The sequence below is a fragment of the Amblyomma mixtum genome, chromosome 1 (assembly GCF_055824585.1).
Source record: "Amblyomma mixtum isolate Tamu chromosome 1, ASM5582458v1, whole genome shotgun sequence".
Lineage (NCBI taxonomy): Eukaryota > Metazoa > Arthropoda > Arachnida > Ixodida > Ixodidae > Amblyomma > Amblyomma mixtum.
The window spans coordinates 256,988,872-257,010,398 of NC_143012.1; the positions used below are offsets into that span (position 1 = coordinate 256,988,872).

Below are 21,527 nucleotides of genomic sequence, written 5' to 3' on the forward strand. Positions count from 1 at the left end.
GATTTTAGCCTACTTGTGCACCCACACAAATTTCTAAAAAATCGGGTTAAACCGGTTTACTTTCTACACGAAAATGCGCGTTCTAGATAAAGCACGTTTCCCAGTGCGCAAAGCTGAAGGCGTCGAACAAAAATTAGCGCATATGTTGAGCTTATTCCGGAGGGCTGTTTTCGTTCGACTAGTGACCTCAAAGCTCTTTAACTTTTGCTATTCATGACGCTACTTGATTTGAGGAAAAGTTCGAAAAGTACGCTCTAGAAGCGAAAAGCCAAAACGCGGGTACTCACGAAATTTCTTATTGGCATCACTGCATCAAGCGCTATCCATGTTACCTACTTCCTACTCCAAGGCCCTCACGCGTTTAAAATAGTCGCTGTGATTTTGAATTAATGTTTTCGCAGTGTACAAAGGCAGGCAGGTCTTGCGCGGGTTTCGCAGGAAACTGGCAATTTACTCGATTAAATAACAGTAATGAATGAGGAACAAAAACTGAATTCGTAAACAGTTTTAAAGTGGAGCATTTTTCATGTTATTTTCGAAATAATGAGCACGAAATAAATCATTTTATCTCGCGCAATAAACTGAGAGCTTACAGAATTGCCTTTTGGTACAAACCCGAAAAAACCCGAATTGAGAAAACTTGAGATGAGCAACCCGATTTGTAGGCGAACTAGCGCTAAAAAAAATACCGCCCGACTTTTACCCTCCGAAATCTAGAAAAAAAAAATAAAATCAGTGAACGAAGGGATCTATAGATTATATTAGACGTAATGTAACGCAGCTGTTCCACCTGCTCCATATCGCATTCCGAAAGTGAGAAGGAACGGCTATCACATTAAACTGTTCCTCTGCACTGCTACACGCAACAGCGGCTTTGCGAGAGGACATATCAGTCAGCTGCAAGCGAATCAACTTGAGTCTAGTGAATTAGGGCATTAAGGGCGACCGTTACCCTCTCACTTCGTGTCCAGCTGTTCACATAAAGCGGCTTTCATGTACTCCCGTCTGTTTAAAAAAAAATCACGAAAACCTACAATCTTGGACGCCCTGCATATGGACCGCGGGTGTGGCCGAAGAAGTGAACACCCTCGAGTCGCGCAGGCGTGAATCCTGTAACGAAGAGCTCCGAGTTAGAACACCGAGTTAGAGCACTGCGAAGTAGGCTGTGCGCTAGGATCCCGCGGAACGCGCGCTCTTCGGGAAAACCACGCAGGTGCTGCTTGGGCCGGAAGAAATGCACAGCCGGCATCGCAAGCTCACGCGCGCTGCCTGCCCACGCCGGTGCCATCTGTCGAGCACACGCCCGAGTAGGCCGGCAGTCTCGGCACTACTCGCTCGCGCAGATGCGTGTAGGCTGCACGGCCGCCTCGCCCTCCGCTGCTGGACGAAGCGCTTGGCCCGAAAACATGACGACGGAGGAGAAAGGAACGCGCTCGCAAGTGCCACCACGAGGATTCGGAGAGGGGGGCACTCGCATGCAGCCCGAAAGAGGGAAAGAAAACACACAGAAAAGCCGGGCGCACACTATCTACACTTTTAGGAGACAAAAAAGAGAGCAAATGAAACATCAGAAGAGACAGCAACACTCATCGGAGCTCACTGAAGAAAACGGCATACAACGGGACGAACGTGGTTGTTCTTCACGAAGGGACGACATCACTGGTGTACTCTGAAACCAGAATGTGTTGCCGGGCTAGTTCGTTAAATACTTCAGACATGGTAGTTGCGCGAAACATACACACACACAAGAAAGGGTACGGGACGAGCGCTCGTCCCGTACCCTGTCTAGTGTGTGTGTTGTGTTCCGCGCAACTACCATGTCTGAAGTCAGAAATCAAGTTGGCTGGTTGGTTATAGGGTTTAACCTCCCAAAGCTACTCAGGCTATAAGGGACGCCGTAGTGAATGGCTCCGGAAATTCCGACCGCCTGGGGTTCTTCAACATGCACTGACATCGACAGTACACGGGCCTCTAGAATTTCGCCTCCATTGGAATTCGACCGCCGCGGCCGGGATAGAACCCGCGTCTTTCGAGTCAGCAGCCGAGCGACGTAACCACTGAGCAACCGCAGAGGCGCACTCTGAAATCAGAAAACTGCTTTGAAAAATATTGCTTCCCTGCATTCCAATGGGCGCTAAGCCTACTTTCACCCCCTAGTTTTCCCCCAGTCGTTCCAGCCAGCGACAGCAGCGCCACCGCATCTTGCTTACGTCACAGAGCATCAGTTGACTACGAACACTACGTTGCAGGGTCACGATTCCGAAATGAACATGAAGGTGGAGTATAGGGCAGCAGCGTACCTGTGTGAGTGCGCTTGTGCGCCTTGAGGTGTGAGCTCTTGGTGTAGACCTTCTGGCAGCCCTCGAAGTCGCACTTGTGCACCTTTCGGCGTCGCAGGGAGTCCGAGTCGGCGGGGCTGGCAGGTCCGGCCGCCGCAGGAGGCCAGCCCAGCCGCGACGACGCCCCGCCGCCATTGCTCAGCGCCGGCTGCTGTTGCTGCAGGGCCCTGCGAGGCAACATTTACACCTTCACATTTCCACCCATCGAATAAATGGACGGATGGGAGGAGCGTCCCCTTAGAAATGGGCTGGCCATCAGCTGCCACCGTACTCGGTATCTCTTTTTCTTTACGTTTGCCGAGCCAGTCTGCCGAATTTAACGATATTATCTACAAATTAGTAGGGGTGTGCGAATATTCGAAATTTTCGAATATAATTCGAATATTATATTTTTAGTATTCGTATTCGATTCGAAATCCAAGTATTCGTGTTGTCTCGAATAATCGACCCGACGCGAATATTCGTATCTAGCCGAATATACATTGTGAGCACCGGCGTTCCATTCGGTCCGCAAGCCCTATCGACAGAGACATAACAATATGGCGGCGCCCAGAGCAATGCGCGAAAATTCTTCCTTCCTCCAAGGGCCATGCCGTAGCTGACTGCGCTGGTGAGCTCCTTTGTGGGTAAAACTGCGAAGCTGGTATAGTCAGAGCTGTGCACGAAGTACCTCGCAATACGTGCCAGTTCAGTGCCAAGTGAGAGGGCATTTTCTGTGGCTGGAGGAGTCGTTTCAGCGAGAAGGGAACTACTTCTGCCTGACCATGTGGAACAGCGTGTTTTCCTTCACTACAACCTTTTATGTTCATCCCAGCAACACGCGTTTGTGCTGGTGACAAGCTAGCCTTAATCAATGCTGTGTACCAGCCATTTTCTCTGATATTTCCACTCTTCTAAGAATAATGTTCGAGTCTGATAATTTTTGTGCAGCCACACACACCTTTTGTGTTCATTTAATCATCGATAGTTTAACTGTGATGTTCTTGGGTGCTCAAATAATGTTTTGTAGTGGTTAAATGCGTCTGTACTTGATTATTCGATTCGATATTCGGAATCAAGTATTCGTATTCGATTCGTATTCGAAAACTTTGATATTCGCACACCCCTACAAATTAGTCATTTTTCTTCACATACAAATTCGAATGCCCAGTTTTTAATCCTGAACTTCTGACATTACTGCCCTGATTTTGAGCCACCAATCTTTCGTATCGCTGTTTGCTAACGTCTACCGCAGATTTATTCACAATGCCTTTGTTATGTCTAAACCCAAGAGAGAGTGACGGAGCCTGTCGACATCTGGATGACATCTGCCATATTCTAATAAAAGATGTCCAACTGTTTATACGGACTTGTCACATATTGCACGTGTGTCATTTCTTTGTTAAATTTCTTTTTGTAGCTTCGCGTTCTAAGACACCGTGATCTTGCTTCGAACAGTGGGGCGCTGCCTCTTGAATTATCGTAAACCAATTCCTTCTTGATTTTCCTTCCCATTAGGCCCGTTCCGTAAGAGACTCTAGGCCTGTCCCATAGGAGAGAGTCCTAGAGTCTCCTTTTTCATTTACATTGAAGTGGTTCTGTTCTCACACTCTCCGTGCTCGACCTGCATGGCTGCATGACCGGGCACCGTCCGACCAAGCGGCGCCGGCGGGAGAGGCTGGATGCAATGCCTCGTATCGGGTGCATTTCTTGAACATATTTTTTTTGTTTCCTTCCTCCTTTGGCCAATTACGACCGCTGTCGCTTGTAACAACAGTGGCTGCTTTCTGAGAAAAAAAAAAAAAAACACTTGGAAGTCGCGCACTGTAAATTATGTACGTATTCCTCGTTTCTCCGTGTCTTTTTCTCGTAAATAAGTAATTTCAAGGCTGCCTCTCGTAAGTGGGAGGCTTAACTCATCTCCATGTATACAAGTGCACTCGCTAATATGCAACAGCGAACTGAGCCCCCGCTTCACAGAATAGACCTGTTAGAATCAATTCCTTCGAAAGAAGTATTAAGTTGGGCACGCCGTGCGCACATGGCGGGAAAGCCTTCCATCGCTCTCCGCGCGAATGCACTTCACGACTCAGTCCTCAAGAGAGATGGCTGCGTGAGCACGCAGCAAACGGGTCTCGTAAGACCCGTCCAAAATGTATGGCTGCCCCAGCTCGCAGGATGATTCCAATGCAGTAGATCGCGCAGGGTTCGCCGCATACTTTTCTCTCCTCTCTCTTTTTTTTTTTTTGCTTCCCTCGCTCCTTAACGGATGAACTCGGACAAAAGCCACTCACGCCGTCCTCCTCGAAGAGGCCGCGCTAATGGAGCTGCCGCGGGCGAGCGGCCACCTTATGCGGACCAGGACGCGGCGTGTCAACGGAAACAACACAGATCCCACAAACAGTTGAAATAGAAAGAAAAAAAAAAGAAAACCATAGCAAAGCTTAGAAGTTGAGCGGCCTCTGAGAAAGGAAACAAAAAAGAAGTCGGCGACTATCCCGCACCGTGCTAATGAAAGGGATAGCTGGCCTCTTTTGCCGGGTTGAGTTCGGGAGTCCGAGAGAGACCTCTATAGCTCATCCAGCCAGCTCCGTCAACTCGAGCGAGGTCGGAAGTGAGAAATCTGAAGCGCGCAGCTACAAAGTTAACCAAGCGCCTCCTCTTTAGAGAGGGTGAGCGAGGGAGGAGGAGCGAGCCTTGCTTTTCAGGGCGCTCGGGAACCGCGCGCCGAGGGAATGCACACACCGAGCCAGAAGAGTACGCCACGTGCGAAGCCATTCCTCCCGCTGATCAGTTTTGTGGGCCGGCCTTGCGGTAAACCACACAGCTGCGCCCGTAGGTGCAGCAGACTAATGCCATTACGCCCACCACAGATGTAAGCGCAACAACCGGCTTCTGACGTATGTACATGCGAGATTAAACTTGTCCTCGCAATGAACTCGTGCGAACAGAAAACACTCCTCGTACGTAACCGCACGGCGTTAGCTGTTCACTTAGCACGGTGTACAAAGGTCCCCTCTCTTTCAGCATATTTATGCGAGGTTTCTTTCTATTTTTGCACTCGAATCGAAGGCGGCCCAAACAAGTCCTGAGCCCTGTCTGTCTTGGTGCCCCGTGACGCAGTGTACCGCTGAAAAGGAAAAAAAAACAAAAACGTAGCGGTACAAGGGAAGTCGGCAAACAATCTCCACACTTCTCGCCAGCCAGCGAAGCGACAGCAAGAGCTGGGCACCGCTGACGGAGCTCCAGGACCGTTGTGGGCCGCATTCTCGACATCTGCCTGGCATGTTTGCCGGGCAGCATCCCTCTCTTTGCCAGGGTGCGGAAAGAGAGGTTGTCCGGCTGCTGTTTCCCTCGGAGGAGGTTCCCTTTACAGCTAGCGCTGCCAGTACGAAAGGAACCAAGTGGTCCTTCTGAAGAAGGCAGATAGGTTTTTGGAGTTTTTACAGCGACGGCTGTTAGTGATACATTAGGGGAAAAAAAATGGCATAGAAGCCTGATACCCGAAGTATCGCCGAAGCGCACCGCATGCTTACGGGAGAGAAGCACTGCGGAGGCCGGAGCGAAGGATGAGAGAATCGCCAGAAGCGCCGGCTGAGCACGGCGCGGCGAAGGAGAGGAGAACTGCGACAACTTTTCCTGGCAATGAAATGAAGATACAGGGGCGGAACGTCAATAGTTCCGCCGCAGGAAAACTTCCCGACACGCTGCCCGTTGCTTGATTGCTTCACACCGTGGTAATACAGTGAATCAGTTGCACGACTGCCTTCCTCGCGCCGCTCGTAGCTCTATTCGCGGTACAAGTCTGCTTTTTTTATATGTATAAAGTTTTTTTATATAAGGTTCGGCTCAGCCGACCTCGTAGGTGCAGCTCTGCTTCTTCGCATGGGAAGATTTCTCCGAGTATCATGGCTCCTGTCACACCAGAAGCGGCTTTTCCGCAGAGCTTAGAACAAAATGCCGGGCGTTCGCGCAAGAGCATATAGACCAGAATTTTGAGCCTCTCCTGGGCGCGGCCATTTTGCACCGACTGGCGCGCCGCGGTGCGGGCGTTTCTTTGGGGACTGCGGGGCTGCGGCAGTTCCGCGGCCGCGCCTGCACATAGCCGCGCTTCGGGCGCTAAAAAAACATTGTCGAGCATACTTCCGCTGTGTGGCTGTGTTGCAGGAAGTATTTACGTTATCAAAGCGATAAAATTGACGCGTTTTAATGACATTTAGTTTGACATTCAGGTTAATTGTGCCGGCGCTTAGAACGCGCTCGTGGTTATATCGAATTCCATCTTGGTGCTCCACCGCAAAGAAACCTTTTGTTCAATATCAAGCATTAGGTGTGCGGCTAGCATGCTGTTCCAATTCCCATGCACTCTTATTCCTTCCTGCCGGCCGGCCATAAAGCCCCCCCCCCCCCCCCCCCCCACCCCCCTTCCACAAATAGGGCTTTCTTGTCGCCGCGCCAGTTTATCAACAAATTACCGCTGTGAGCTCAACTGAGTCGCAGCGCCAACAGAAAACAAATTTTGTGATGGTTTATGCAACCTGGTGCATAAAAACGTACTTTCGCTTAATTTATCAAAGCTTGAATAGATATGAGCAGCTAATCCACCTTTCACTAATTCTGAGGTCCGAAGTCCTGTTATTTTATTCAGGAGCTCTCGCCGCGTGTGAGAGCGTTGCGTAGCCGTTTGGCTAAATGTGGGAAATGTAATGAAATCGCGCATAGTATTTTCCTATGAATAAGGTAGATACCGCACCACTGCGGTGGCTCAGTGGTTACGGTTCTCGGCTCTGGCCCAAAAGACGCGGGTTCGATCCCGGCCGCGGCAGCCGAATTTCGATGGAGGCGAAATTCTAGAGGCCCGTACTGTGCGATATCAGTGCACGTGAAAGAACCCCAGGTGGTCAAAATTTCCGGAGCCCTTCACTACGGCGTAACTCATAGCCTGAGTCGCTTTGGGACGTAAAACCTTAATAAACCAAACTAGTGTAGATACCAACAGCAGAAAGATACTATAGATAAAAGCTTTACCCACCCGATCCCTCTGACATGCGTGCGGAAAAAGCAGCTGAAATCGGTAGCGGTCGTGCTTACAATCCTGTGTATGAAATGTGTTTGATGGTAACAAGAGCAAGCTCAGCGCAAGGATGCCGAACACATACTGGTGATCGAAAACACGCGCTCCGTCGGGACAACCTTCAGTCTGCAGCTCGCCTATCCAGTTACTACTCCACTGAGTCAAATCAATAGATCTACATTCTGATGCATAAAATTATCATAGATGATATCACACGTAAAAGGCGACAACAAACGACACGACAGCGCAGAAATCTGCTTAGAAGTGCCGGTTTCCAGTCCGTACACTACCTGGTCGACTACCCTCGGATGTCACGATAACGAGTAACTGCGCACAAGATAACCGCAGTACTGTCTGGAAGAGGGAAAATGTGAGTAGTGACGCACAGCACACACCGTCATACGTTAGCTGATGGAGCACAACAACGGCAGAAGCGAACACGTAACCATGCGTTATATGCGCGGCGCTGGCGCGACCCGCAGTCCCTCGGGCCGCGCGCGCCGACAGATGGCGACTGGTGTCGAGAGTAGGAGCGCGCCCGCAGCCTGCGTGCGAGGGTAAAAAAATCTACGTGGCTCTACATGGCTGATGTAGCTGGCACCACCTATCGGTGCTTGTCGCAACTGAACATGCCTAAACAATGTGTTGTAACTGTTTTTGACGTGACTCTCTAAAGCTGAAAACGTGCATCTGTGTGAGAAACATGCATTAAGTAAGGTTTAGTGCTAATTTGCGGGGTTGAACAGGCCACTACTAGCTGCAACAGGGGAGGGGACTATATTCTGCTGCATAGGAGGGGAGGGGCACGCGACCGGGAGCATGTGTGATGTTTCAAACAGCTTGGCTATCACCGCAAAGCCCCTCTGCATGCTACTCGGAGGGATTTCCTCTTGAAGAAATTAGTGTTAACCATTCAGCGTTGAAAAGCGACGCATCATGGCAGAAAAGCAGTGCTCAAAAACAAGAAACAGGGTTAGAACATGCGAAAAGAGGCTACATTCGCTGTAAGAAGAGGCAAACAGCAGCAACAACAAAAGAGGCTCGTGTGGCTATTTTGCTCGGCACCACGAACGCTACAATGAAGCAACAACGGGTGAGACGATTTCTGCAGCGACGATGCCTCCGCAGGATCGCCTTCGCTAGTAGCGGGAGTGAGTCCAGCAGCGACCACCACCTTGTACATACAGTGGTGTCTCTGGCATGCCGCACAGCCAAGTCTCCACGACGCCCTTGGACACTTGGCTACGAAGGAAAGCTTGAGCGGTAGAGGAGGTTTCGCCTCAAGTTGCCGTTGATCACTTGGTCGTCGTCCAGGGCAACGGCACAGAAAGTCTAGCGCACCGAAATGAGTGCATAAAGGTTTGCTTACTGGCAGCGCTCGTCGCTTTGTATGCACGAACATCAAACACCGTGCAGCATGGACGCATTTCTGCAGTTGGGTAGGCCAGGCGTAGCAAGGATTAGACAGCAAGTTTTTTTAGGCAGACGGGGGGATCGGATGCTACGCAAGGCGCGGCGGGGCAGCGAAGGACGGAAGCGCCGTGTAGACCAGTTCGGAGGGCGAGAGTTCAGCCTCCTGACGCGGCGGCGCGCTTGAGAAGAACCGGAGCTTTTTTTATTGTTTGTTTGTTTGTTTTGTGGAGATGAAAGGCACAGTAAATAGCGAGTTTTTGAAGACGGCGACTCTATCGGATAGGGGGAAAGGGAAATAAAGGAGAGGCGTTAGCGTTCTGCGCATGCGTACAGGCGCCCCGCTATTCCTCTAGCCCCCTAACCGTTGACAGGGACCCCTTATTCAAGAACTCCCTGCCCTCTCACTTCTGGGCGGACGCCTCAACCGCGCCGTGAGTGAAAGAAAGGGAAAGATATTAAAGAAAAAGATGTGCCGTAGTCGTGGGCTCCGGAATAGTTACGACCACGCGGGGATCTTTTACGTGCACTGACATCGCACCACACACGAAACGTGGCCCTGAGCTTACCCGGACCGTCGTAAAGCACAGCTGGCGAGAAAGAGAGAGTGAAGCGAGCGAAGAGCAGCGACTGTGCACAACGAGTACATCATCGAGTACCTCATCATCGAGTACCTCAACATGCAACCCCGCTACTCTGATTCTGCGGGATTGCAGCACCGTCAGCATACACTCAGTGTTCAAACGGCAGCTAACGCGCTTGCCTCCAAACGATATAAAGCCGCCGACATCTCATACCCCTGGCCAGAGTCAATGGAGGGATTAATGGAAGAGTTATACTCGGCGATGGCCCGAAAATATCACACTCCCCCGATTGACATTCACATTTTGCATCAGCATCCTCCTCATCTCGGCCACAGCATGCAAAATGCATTATCGCAAAGGTAGACGTATGGGGATTTTTTGTTTTCCTGACGCGGGAAATGCTTTCAGCTCACATTCTCAGGAAACTGAATGGAATATCGTCCGGAAAGCGCGGCGAACATGAAGGCCAACCTATCACAAATATTACGACTTTATCCATCCGAGTGGTGCCCAGGAAGAAATAAAAAAAAAACACAACGGTGAGTGTTCGGGAGCGGCTTCTTTTGCCGATGCCTTAAGGCCGTTGTACGATCGCTTTTAAGCGGATCCGCCAGGCAGGCGGACTGGCGGACCGAACGACCAGACAATAGGCATTCGCCCCGTTCGGCCGGCGGAAGGAAAGTTGGTGAACTTCAACTTTGGGGCGGACGAGCGAACCGCCCGGCGACCGAATTGCAGCGATTGGCTGCTTTTTACGTGACGTAGGCATCCGCTCCTGCCGGGCAAGATGGCCGTCCGTCGACTGAACTGGGGAGCGAGGCATAGGTCGTGGCTGTAGTGGTGGCACCTATGCCGCGAGGCATACTATATTGGCCACATGTTGATATTACGAGTGTTCAGAGCCACTGCGAACTTCTCCGCGTGCAGCAGCGGCGAGCAGCGACAGTTTCCCGAGTTGAAATCGACGCTGATGTAGTTGACAGAGCGCCTCTTCAAACCGACGCAAGACCTACGCGTTGGCTGTGTCACGAATTTATATGGAGCTGTTTGTGGTTGCTGCAAGGGTTCCTAATTCCTGCGAGGATCATCACGCACAGCGGCGAACAACAGCTGCTCACGGTGAACTTTTGTGCGTGCATGAGCTGCGTAGCACAGTGACTAGTGTCCGCGTAGTGAAAGTGATTGCGATCGAAGCGAGTGCTTTTACGTCAAGGCAGTGAAATGTGCGCCTTCGAGAGCTCACTACGCACGCCGTGCTTTCCGAATGCTGAAATGAGCGTGGCGTTGTGCAGCTAGTCGCATTCGTTGCGATGGTTGCAGTGATCGCGACCGAAGCGTGCACATGACGTTGTTGCTGGCTACGCATTCGTTACCATTTTGTTCGCGATTCGTGTTGGCACTGTGCTTGAGAATTGCCGTGTGTGCGACGTGACGCGACCCGAGCTTGGCTGCACGGCCGTAGGACTGTTTTGCGGCGACAACAGCGATGTCGCCATCCTCTGCGCTTTGGTGCTCCATTCAGTACGTTTTGTGATGATGGGTGCTCGGGTTACGACTCGCCGGAGAAACTGTGTAACCTGTGTTAAAACATCGGTGCAGTGCAAATGTATCTTCGGGAGCGTCATTTCTTTTTATTTCCTGCCGGCTGTGCGCACATTTGCCTGCAATAAACATATCGGCGTGATGAATGGGTGACTGAACACTTCCGCTAGCCATTTCGGTTTAGGTTGTAACAACATGGAAACAAGAATCATTGCCGCTTTTGAATCACGACTGATTGACAGTGTACAAATCTCTAATATGTGCCAACTCATAAGTCTGTTTTTCATGAGCATTTCAATTGATGTAGCGCAAAAAAAAAAAAGTGTGGCAGCAGCTTATGCAATCAAAACTGACCACAGAGCAAGTTGAGCATAACGAGTCTTGATGAAAAAGAAAAAATATTGAGAAAACCTTTGCCATTGCTTTTTTTCTCTTTTTGCATAGCAGTGTTAAGTCAATATTGACAAATGCTTGGCAGTATTCAGTTCAAGTGGGATGTTGGTTTCCACTGCAATCAGAAAAATACAGTGGTCTTGAAGTACACGGTCGTCCACTTCTAGTTTGAACACGGCTCCGGGCGGCCGGCGCTCCGCGCAGCGCCTCTCTCGGTCGCCTGGGTAACTAGCGCGCAGGCGCAGTGGAATCCATAGGCGTGGCTTTTCGCCGCGTCGTCTGCTACAGCGCGCCAGCATCGCCGGGTGAACCTCGCCTTGCGGTGAAGAGCACTTTCGCACTGAGCGCGCAAAGCGCCCGTATGATTACAGTTTCCTACGCAGCAGCAACTCAGAAGCACAGCACCTGCGCGTGTTCGAGAACTGCATCCGCGGTGGCTAAGGCTTTTCGTTGTCGTTCCTTCTTGCAGTCAACACGTAACAATATGCTGATACGGAGAAAGACATCGTTCAAGTGGGAGTTCAAGTGGTCTCCTCTGAGGCCACCAGCATTACTTAGCTGCAATATTTTATCATTTGAAGCTATTCGTGCCCAGCATCCAGAGTAAGCCGGCGGCTCACCGGTGCTTTAATCCACTGAAGTGCCGCACCGCAGTACAATACCAGTGCTTAATTATGTTTACTGGCAATAGAGGTGCAGGTTAGGCGAACTTTTTTTCTTTGGACTTTTAGCTTAACACAGAAGGGGCTAAGTTGCTAGGGAGTTTCCCGAATTTGTTAAAATAACGCCTGAACATTTCGCACACCGTTGCACTCGTCTGGAAATGATTTTCAACGGTCTCTATGCAGGCTTTGGTTGCTGCTCATATGCAACCCCTCTTCTGGGCATATGAGCAAAACATGTCCATGTTTTTCGTTCGTTCATTCTTTTTCACGATTCTTACCGTGTAGTGCTGGTGTTCGTACTGGCTTTGCATTAATCTTCCTCCAGGGCAGCGCGCCAAACATTTAGTACTGGCGTTGCAGAATGGCAATTGGAGCGGAGTAAAGCGCCGGTGAGCCGCCGGCTTACTCTGGCTGCTGGGCACGAATAGCTTAAAATGATAAAATATTGCAGCTAAGTAATGGTAGTGGCCTCAAAGTAAACCGCTTGAACTCCCACTTGGACGATGTCTTTCTCCGTATCAGCTTATTATTATGTGTTGATTGCAAGAAGGAACGATAAGGAAAAGCCATAGCCACCGTGGATGCAGCTCTCGACCACGCGCAGGTGCTGTGCTTCTGAGTTGCTGCTGCGTCGGAAACTGTAATCATCCGGGCGCTTTGCCCGCTCAGTGCGAAAGTGCTCTTCACCGCAAGGTGAGGTTCACCCGGCGATGCTGGCGCACTGTAGCAGACGACGCGGCGAAAGCCACGCCTATGGATTCCACTGCGCCTGTGCGCTAGTTACCCAGGCGACCGAGAGAGGCGCTGCGCGGAGCGCCGGCCGCCCGGAGCCGTGTTCAAACTAGAAGTGGACGACCGTGTACCTCATAGGCAATGACAGTGTCTGTTGTTGATTTTGCTCATGGTCCTTTTCGATCCGGGGATCAGTGGTACGAAACTGGATGTGTTCGCAATGCTATTGTTGCAGAGCTGCTTGCGAAATCGGCCTTATTGGTGTTAAGTGGTTGTTCAGCGGTGCTTCCTGGGTCAGCCGCAGCACTTTGTTTAACAAGCCATTCTCAAAGCTTTGAGAAGATCTCGTCGATGCACTTGCATATGTCTGTCTGCTACCACCTTCATTTGCCTGTGACTGCTTGCTACAGACATGACTACTTGCAGACTGCAAAATAAGCCCTGTAGAGCTGGTAAAGCTACGCTAGGAACAAAGACGATGGTAACAACATCACTGCACAGGGTAGCAATTCTTGCTCTGTCGTCGTCCCTTAGCACAGTTTCGACATGCCAACTTGCCACCGGTGCACCCCACAGTACGCTATGATCAAGTTCTGTGAAATTTACAGAAAGCAACAACGGGAGAGGAAGTAGGTTGTATAGGCATATCAAGTGCATGCTGTACAGATAGCTTCCTGCCTTATTATAGCCTGGCCCCTCTGTTTATAATCCTTCATCACCCAGCACCTATGGCCCTATTTGTGTTATTGGCATGTGCTGCAAATCACCAAACACATTTCATACTCTTGACCCTGCTAGATTGTTTTGGCCCATTAAGTTGTTTGATTCAAATCGGTAAGCTTTTAGAAGACATTTCTGCAATAGCCAACTTTTTCTTGTTCTTCACGACATGCACCGTGACTGCAACATCCCCCTATGATGCTTTTGTTCTTTGCTTTGAAAAAGCATGCATTTCCCCTATTTATGTGAGGCTGGTTTTCTCGTGCTTTAACTTGCATCCAATAGCTCTAAACTGGATCCAAGCTTAAACAGCCAGCCTTCGGCAAATTTCCCTTGGCAATTCTTATGTATCTTGCCTTTTCCTGCAATCTCGGACGTCCGCCAAGGCACTCCTTTGGGCCTCAGCTTTTCATTACTTGCATTATTACCGTCCCTTCAGTGTTTTGTCATATGCCTTCACTGACAGCCATATGGTGTGTGCCATATTGCAATCAATACCAGCATTTCAGTTGTTCAAAACAACAATTAGCATGCCCTGGATTGTCCTGTTTGCTAATGTTACTAAGAATGCAGTAATATTGTTTTTTATTGTCAGCATTACATTTTGCCAACTTATAAGGCCTTCCGATAAAGGTATATTCACTGTATACTGGTTCAAATACCTAATAATCCTCATACACCCACCCACAACCTAGGATATTTACACCATGACGTGTTGTTAGTATCACCGTCTTCCAAGTTACTTGCATTCAATTCTCCTGTGTGTCATCAACTTGGGTATTCTAATGACACATGGCACAAATCTAACTTAACTAGAATCCTTGAATTAGTTCAGTCCTGAGCCGCTTGTTTTATTTTCTCAGGCCATTTTTGAAGGTCCAGTATGACAGCACCAAAAGTGCATATTTGAATGTCTTCATCTTATGCAGGTTTTTTTTGCTCCTTACCAACACGTCCCCAACTAATCAGTCCCAACTTGTAGTCTCTCGTGCACTAGGTGCACTAACACTCTTATGCCTCGTTTAGCTCATATGCCACTGAATTTCAAGATTCGTTTTTGTTCGTGCCACAGAAGGCTGTAACGGTCTTGCATCCCACAAGGCTGTGTATCTTGCTGTCCTGCGAAGTGGTTACTACAGAAATCATGCTATAAATTACGAACTCACTGAGCTCCTACCTGGCACACCATTTTAAAGCTCGCTACTAAAGTAACGTCATTTAGGACCACTAAGGTGTGATAAATATGAAAACAAATAGATCTGATATAGTGCTCAGTCACTCGGTCACCTCGGCAAACCAGTACAATGCTCTCTTATGCATAATGTGTTCATTGAGAACTATCGGGGCAGATTTACACAATAGTAGCATTTGGGCTAACTTTGCGCAAGCTAGCTCTAGCTACCTACATTCGCTCACTGCAAAGCTAAACATGCATTAGTGCACCCACCTGTTGTTGACCGGGCTTCTCTTTGTGCTTGTCTGTTCTGCTCAGCTGAGCAACACACTGACTTCATGATGTGGCTCAGTGAGAATTCTACATCTGTATGCTTATGCATGTAACTTGTATATAGTCACATGTACTAAGGATAGTATTAACTGGGCAATTGGTTCAGCTTAAAAGCTCTCATCATCAGATTGCAGCAAAGAGATAGCAATAAAAGACAAAAGTCATCACTGCCTTTCTGTTTTTCTTCGTCATCCTTCGGCCTGACTTCAACTTGGTTTTTTTCCAACTTCCTTATGACTACTGATGGCTCAGTTAATTCGTTTCCTTGCAACCCAGACTGGCAGTGGAATAAGGATATTTTGCTAAGAAATTGGTAATTAGTAACTAGTACGACATCATTCTATATATAACAAGTGGTGCGGATATCGATTAACAAATACAGATTCTCTCTTTTGCTTGCTCCTTTGGGAATCATAGTTGCCCTTAAAATTTCTCATATTATTTTTTACTGATCAGAAAGGACGTACCTTCAAGATTGCTGTAGAGCTTTACTGGAGAACTTAAGCATCTATGGCCCACACATACTTCAATGGCTTATTTTTCAATTCATTCTGTCCTGAGACATCATAGCTCTTATTTCTGAAAATTAACTTTTTCGCATTCTGCTTGATATGATTGTGTTTGTTTGAGGTAACTGCAAAATATGAAGCAGTTCCCGTTCCCTTGACTATACAACGCATTCTATCCTAGTCTCCGCCAATATTTGCTATGTAAACTTTCCAAATCGGTTCTTGCATTTCCTTAACCTCTAGGCCAGTCTACTTACTCCCTTATCTAATTATGTATGGATTAATGAGGATGGCACATGTATACTTTTCTGAAATATGAAGCAACCACTTTGTTTTAAATTCATGGGACAGTTATGAATGCTTTGTGGTCGTACGCACAATACGCCACCTTGTTTCTGTGCATGTCAACATTGATTGGCTCTCAACAGAACTTTCCACACTTGTTTACTATGCTGCATACTGGTTTGCACAATGTTCACTGCAATGTCACCTCAGGAAGCACTGGTAAAAGGAAGCGGCCTGCCCACTGTCACTGCAGAACAAAAGCGTGCACTTTAGTACAGTGATGCGCACCATATCCGCTTTGAAGCCACTGAGCGGTATTTCTATTTCGATTTTCGTAATGGTGTGAAAAACATGACGAAAAAAAATCAGAAAAGAAATCAGTATTATTGCGTCGTCATTTTTCTGTGATATTGTAAACACCTGCAGTTAACACTGATCTTCCATATTAGTAAAGGTTGGGAACATTGTAATTTCCTCATGTATAGATGCATTCATATCTGATGGTAACATGCTAAAATATGCTGATTTTTTCATGCATGCATAATACACACATACACATACACCTTTTCTTTAATGACAGACAGTGGCGTGTTTGATGTCATTTGACCACACATACTATGATGTGGATAGAGTTGAAGTGCGGCGGGAGTGAACAGGGACACAAGAAGAATGATATACAGGTGATGCTGGATTTCCCACAGCTGAAGAACCAAGCTGGGCAGAAATGATCTGGTTTGGTTTGGTTTATGGGGTTTAACGTCCCAAAGCGACTAAGGCTATGAGAGACGCCGTAGTGGAGGGCTCCGGAAATTTCGACCACCTGGGGTTCTTTAACGTGCTATGACAGAGCATTGTTAAAGGCTGTGAACAAGCAGTCCACATCAGCAGCAGCAGATGCCCTCTCTACAGATGCAACAACCAATCTTGTCAAGGTCACCTTGACGTCAGAAGCAGTAGCATGGACTAAGCCTCGGTACTATTCCCTTTTATCTAAGAGCACACAGAGGCATCTGCTCTACATCACCTCTTGTGTAGGACAGTCCAGCATACACTGTTCGTGATATCGCTTTGGACAGTTGGCAGTATCAGTGAGGTGTTTGTTGCGGGTTGTCTCTTTTTGTTTCATGTTAACTATGCGTATCTATTCCTACAACAAATATTTTTGTTTGCATTGAATTGGCATCTAAGCTCAGTCAACAACCAATGTTCAGTTTTGGTTTTTGGCTGTCAGAACATGTTATCACCGAACACAATAGTCAGATTCAATTTAAGTCTGCAGTGAAGCTCTGCCATCTGGACCGCCGCACAGAATTCTTCTGCGCCAAAAAAAGTAGTCCGCTGTCAAAACTTTTATTGTATACTACCATAAGAAGCTTATTACAAGAAAAAATGATAACTTCTAGAATTCTGATACCTGGATAGATTAATAAAGTCAAGCATCGAACAACTAATTTTGTTTACTGTTATTGGTTAGTGGAGTAATACAGGATGCCTCGGGCCATGACCGAGTGCTAACAACTGCTGTTTCTTTTAAGTTTTATCCTACTATACATGAGGTACGCGGTATGTGAACCAGAATCATAAAATTTCAGTCACAGCAATTTCATCTTGCTCAGATGTTTGATGTGTGTTCCACAAGGTCACCATCCTCAAATCCAGCAAACCATTGTCATGAAATGCACCATTATTTTTTTACTTGCAGTTATGTTGTAGGTAGGTAGCCAACGTCTGTGTTAAGGTACTCCACTCAGGATGTCGGTTTGCTTCTGCAAACAATGGAAACTCACTAAAAGCATGTGTTTGATTTCACAGACGGTTACCAGTTGAAAATAATAACAGTCATATTCACCCGACATCACTGCTATCATTCAGCAGCACAGAGAACCCTATGAAACAATTTTGTGGCAACAAACGACAGAGTGCAGGAACCACTGTGTATACGCATGTATGGAGTGCATGCTGCACGTACTGTTTCTTACTTCAGAATGCTGGCCTTTGCCAGTTACCACCCAGCAGCTATTGCCCCATTTCCATCACTATGCAAGATCAATGCTCAAATGCATGTGCGGTAATTAGTATCCAACTGTACAGCACTGCATACAAGAATTCCCAGTAAGTGTCAGCAGTTCACCCATGATGGCTATCATTAATCCTGCTTTTCAATTATAACCTCAGGAATGCCTTCAGGTACTTTCCCTGGGCCTTTTCACACCTCTGTCCCATTATGGGGACAGTGCTTCTAATTAGCCCCCTCAGTTCATCCATCAATAACTGTTCCCTCTTGAGGCTGTTCACTGGTACATGTTCCTCCATAATGTCATTTTCCACCTGTCTTAGTTGTTTTTTGGGCTTCTCCCAATAAATGCAGACTTCATAATCTCTTTTGTCAGTTAAATTGTTATCCTTTGTCATTGTATGACCGTCGCAGCATTCCTTTCTGAAAATTTGACATCCTTCATTTTAAATACCCCTAGTATGCGGTCTTGACATTGCGCGCATCCATCCCGGCATCCGTGGGATTGGTACGCGTTACAGATTCCGCAAATATGTGCTTCCGAATTCGCTCACGCGGATATGTACAGGTCACAGCCTGCCTTAATTTCGAGTGCTACCATACTGTACATGCGCCCGTTTCTTCGCCCTCCATCACGTGCCCCAGTAGTACGGAAGCTCTTTCGCAGCGGCTCAATGCGCGGGCACAGCGGGGAATCAAGGCATCAACCCACGAGACGATTCACTTTGAAACCGGTTCGCATCTCCGTGGTTCGCCGCGTGGCGTCACCTTTGCGTGTGCAAAGTTCTTCGTCCTGTTGCCGGCTGAACTTCGGCACGCCATGGCTATGCCGAAGTTCAGCCTAGGTGCCGGTCGCCGAGGAGCAAAAAAAGACCACGTTTTCGCGCCGTCTAGGTTGCCAACAGGAGTATGCTATTGGACAGACGGCAATCCCGGGCGCGCCAATCGGAACGCTTTAAACCATCCGCCTCGTCCGCCAGCTCCAAAATGATCGTACAACACCCATTCCGCCCCACGCCCGAGCGAAGGCCGAAAGCGAGCGGTTCGCTCGCTGGCGGATCCGCCCAAAAACGATCGTACAACGGCCTTTAGACCACTCGGTCAGCACCGGAGCATCCCGCGCTACGTGTTCAAAATCGCTGCCTTTGTCGTCCTTCATCCGTTCGTTCTGGGCTTCTAAATGCTCGGTGGCTAGTAGCAGTGTAGTTGCCGTGGCCGTTCAATGGGGCTGGATGGGTCAAGCCGCTTATGCCGCCAACCGCAACACACGAAGGTGAGAAAGCCGCCAAGACGGCTGAACGCGTCGCTGAGGTCGAAGAAGAGGGGACGAGCATACGACGCTCCGCTAAGCGCGCTAGCTGTCCAGCACGAAAAACAGAAGCAACTGAATGCGACTGCACCTGAACACCCAAAGCCGCGAGGGAAGCCGAGAGGTCCGAACAGATGGGTGCGAAGCAGCTGATGGCGGCAGCTCCTCAAGCTGTGACAGCAGCCATGCGGACCATACGAGTTGCCTGGCTCCAAGAACAGAAGTGTGCGAAGTAAGGGACACGGCCAGCAGCCAAAGAACGGGTTCAATTCCCAAGCGCGGCTAACATAATTTATGAATCGTCCTGTAATTCGCTACGCCTTGCCGCATTGCATGCTTGCACTTGCTCTCGACGACGAGGTAGACTATAATTTCTCTTTTGGAAGAGCAGGAGGGAAGCGATGAATCGGGCTTTTCGAACTCAAGCAAGAGCATGCATGAGTTCGTCCGTACGCTGTCGGATTATTCACAAAGGAGGTTAGAGAGAGAGAGAGAAAGAGAGGGAAAGGCAGGGATGTTAACCAGAAAGGATTCCGGTTGGCTACCCTGCACAGGGGAAGGGAATGAGGAAATATGAAGCACGTACGTCCTCCTGCACACGGGATAACGGGTTCGAGGTCAACAGATATTGCGTGGGAACAGTGGCTGGGCAGCGCGCTGCACTGAGCTTGTGGGGCCCTCTCTAGGCTCTGCGCGCACTTCACCTCCCTCTGAAGACTTCTCACTGGTCGCTACTGGCCAAAGGGGAAAAATATCTGTTCACTACCCTACCGGACAGAGTGTTAACCAAGTCTCATCACTCCCTTCTTTGGCCAACAAGCGGCCGGTCGGAGTGGATGCAGTTGTCGAGCATTCGGCGCTGGTGTCTGCAGGAGCAACAATTTGCGATAGCTGATGAGTAGCAGTGAGGCAGTAGAGCTATGTAGGACACGTAATCGGTCAGATCCAGTGGGTGAGAGAGAAAGATTAGCGGGCGAACAACAACGGGGTGGATGGCATCTGGCTGCACTTCCGAGATTATCAATGGCAGACACTCTGTATCACACCCGTGCTCACCTATGTGGCCTGCAATCTCTCCGTGAGGGTAACAGCAGCGCATGCAGCGAGTGATGGAGAAGCAAATCGTTCGTGTAACGCTGAGGCAGAAAGAACGCAGCGCGGATCAGACAGCTAGACCCTGTAGCCGAAGTTGAAAAAGAAGGAACTGAGATGCACTTAATACGCACAACCGACAAAAACGCGACGCGATGCGATTGGATTTACGACTATGATGAAACGCTGGCTCAGAATGGGAGGAGTGATTGGGAGCGGTGTTTATCATGCGATGCGCTCCACTCGGCTGCGGATGATGATGATGATGATACTACCACGACGGCGCATCTCGCCAACGTGTGAATGTGGCAAGGGTAGGCATAGCGCTCAGCGCGCCTCGAAGCTATGGCGCAGCGTTTCCTTGTAAATTTAATGAGCGGCGGTCATCTCCCGGTTACGCGTTGTGCCGTGCGAAAGACGGTCAAGTTCTGGCGCTTCGCCGCCGCTAAGACGCGAGCGCTGCGACCTGCTCGCAGTCGGGTCGTACACGAACGTCGTTGGAATCCGCCCCCAGTGGCGTCGGCGCAAAGGCGTTGCAGCGTTGCATCGAGAAGCGCGTGGCCGGATGGGGCCTCGCCAAGGGCGCGGCACGCCTCCCGCGCCGACGCCCGGGCGGACCCGCCGGGGAGCGTCGGCCAACGCGACGCCAGCTGCGAGCTCAGCCGCTGCGCCCAGGCGGAGGGTTCGATACCCGCTCATCGGACACCCCTTCGGGCCGACAGTGCGAAAACGCTCCGCTGCGCACGCGTGGCTATGTTCCGCTCAGGGGCCAAACTAACGAAGCCGTTAGTCTAAGAGACGAGACACGCCCGGGAAGGTGCTGAAATGCTCAAATCTACCTGGTGCGTTTTCCTTCCCTGAGGCGTCCGTCGCAGTTCCTGGAGGAGCGCGTTCTTGACTATTTTTCGTTTTGTTTGTTTTCCGACAGCCGGACTGATGCGTGCCGCTGTTTCGCCCCCCCCCCCCCCCCCCCCCCCTTCCCACCGGACACGCTATCGCATGAGCGCCCGCTTTCAAGCAAGGGCGAAAGCGGGAGCGCGCCCAGCGCTCCGCCGGCGTGCACGGCCCGATCGAGCGGAGCGCGGCCCCGCGGCGGCGAAAGCGGCCGCGAAGAAGCGAGGAGCATCCGCCGAGGGCGACCCCGATTCCCGCCGAGGTTGCGCGAGGGTCGCCGAGGACCGGTCTTCTTCGGCGGCGACGCAAGTTGTGTGCAGCGCCGCGTGCGTGGCCGGAATAGCCAAGAAAACAGCCGACGAACCAGTCCGGGAACGGCCCTGAAGAAGAGAGAGCGCCATTACTCGCCGCCGGAGTCGGTCGGCGGCGGGAACCCATCGGCGACACAAGCCGCGGAGGAAGGGGCGCCCACCGGGCGG

At 49.7% G+C, this 21,527-nt stretch overlaps 2 protein-coding genes across 6 annotated transcripts in view; one reads left to right on the forward strand and one right to left on the reverse strand.

The window, feature by feature from the left end:
• The window catches only part of LOC149371549 (uncharacterized), a 147,181-nt gene that overhangs the window by 19,434 nt on the left and 106,220 nt on the right, over positions 1 to 21,527 (reverse strand). For 4 of the 5 annotated variants that reach the window (XM_089565837.1, XM_089565836.1, XM_089565833.1 and 1 more), the window contains one exon: positions 2,301 to 2,506. The exons of the other annotated variant lie outside the window; for it this stretch is intronic. In XM_089565837.1, coding sequence (XP_089421963.1) covers positions 2,301 to 2,506 — 206 coding nt within the window. The remainder of the gene's footprint in view (positions 1 to 2,300; positions 2,507 to 21,527) is intronic. 5 annotated transcript variants of the gene reach the window in all.
• LOC149371550 (short-chain dehydrogenase/reductase family 9C member 7-like) overlaps positions 10,051 to 21,527 on the forward strand; it is a 393,612-nt gene continuing 382,135 nt past the window's right edge. The window contains exon 1 of the mRNA XM_089565829.1: positions 10,051 to 10,540. Coding sequence (XP_089421955.1) covers positions 10,424 to 10,540 — 117 coding nt within the window. The 5' untranslated portion in view covers positions 10,051 to 10,423. The remainder of the gene's footprint in view (positions 10,541 to 21,527) is intronic.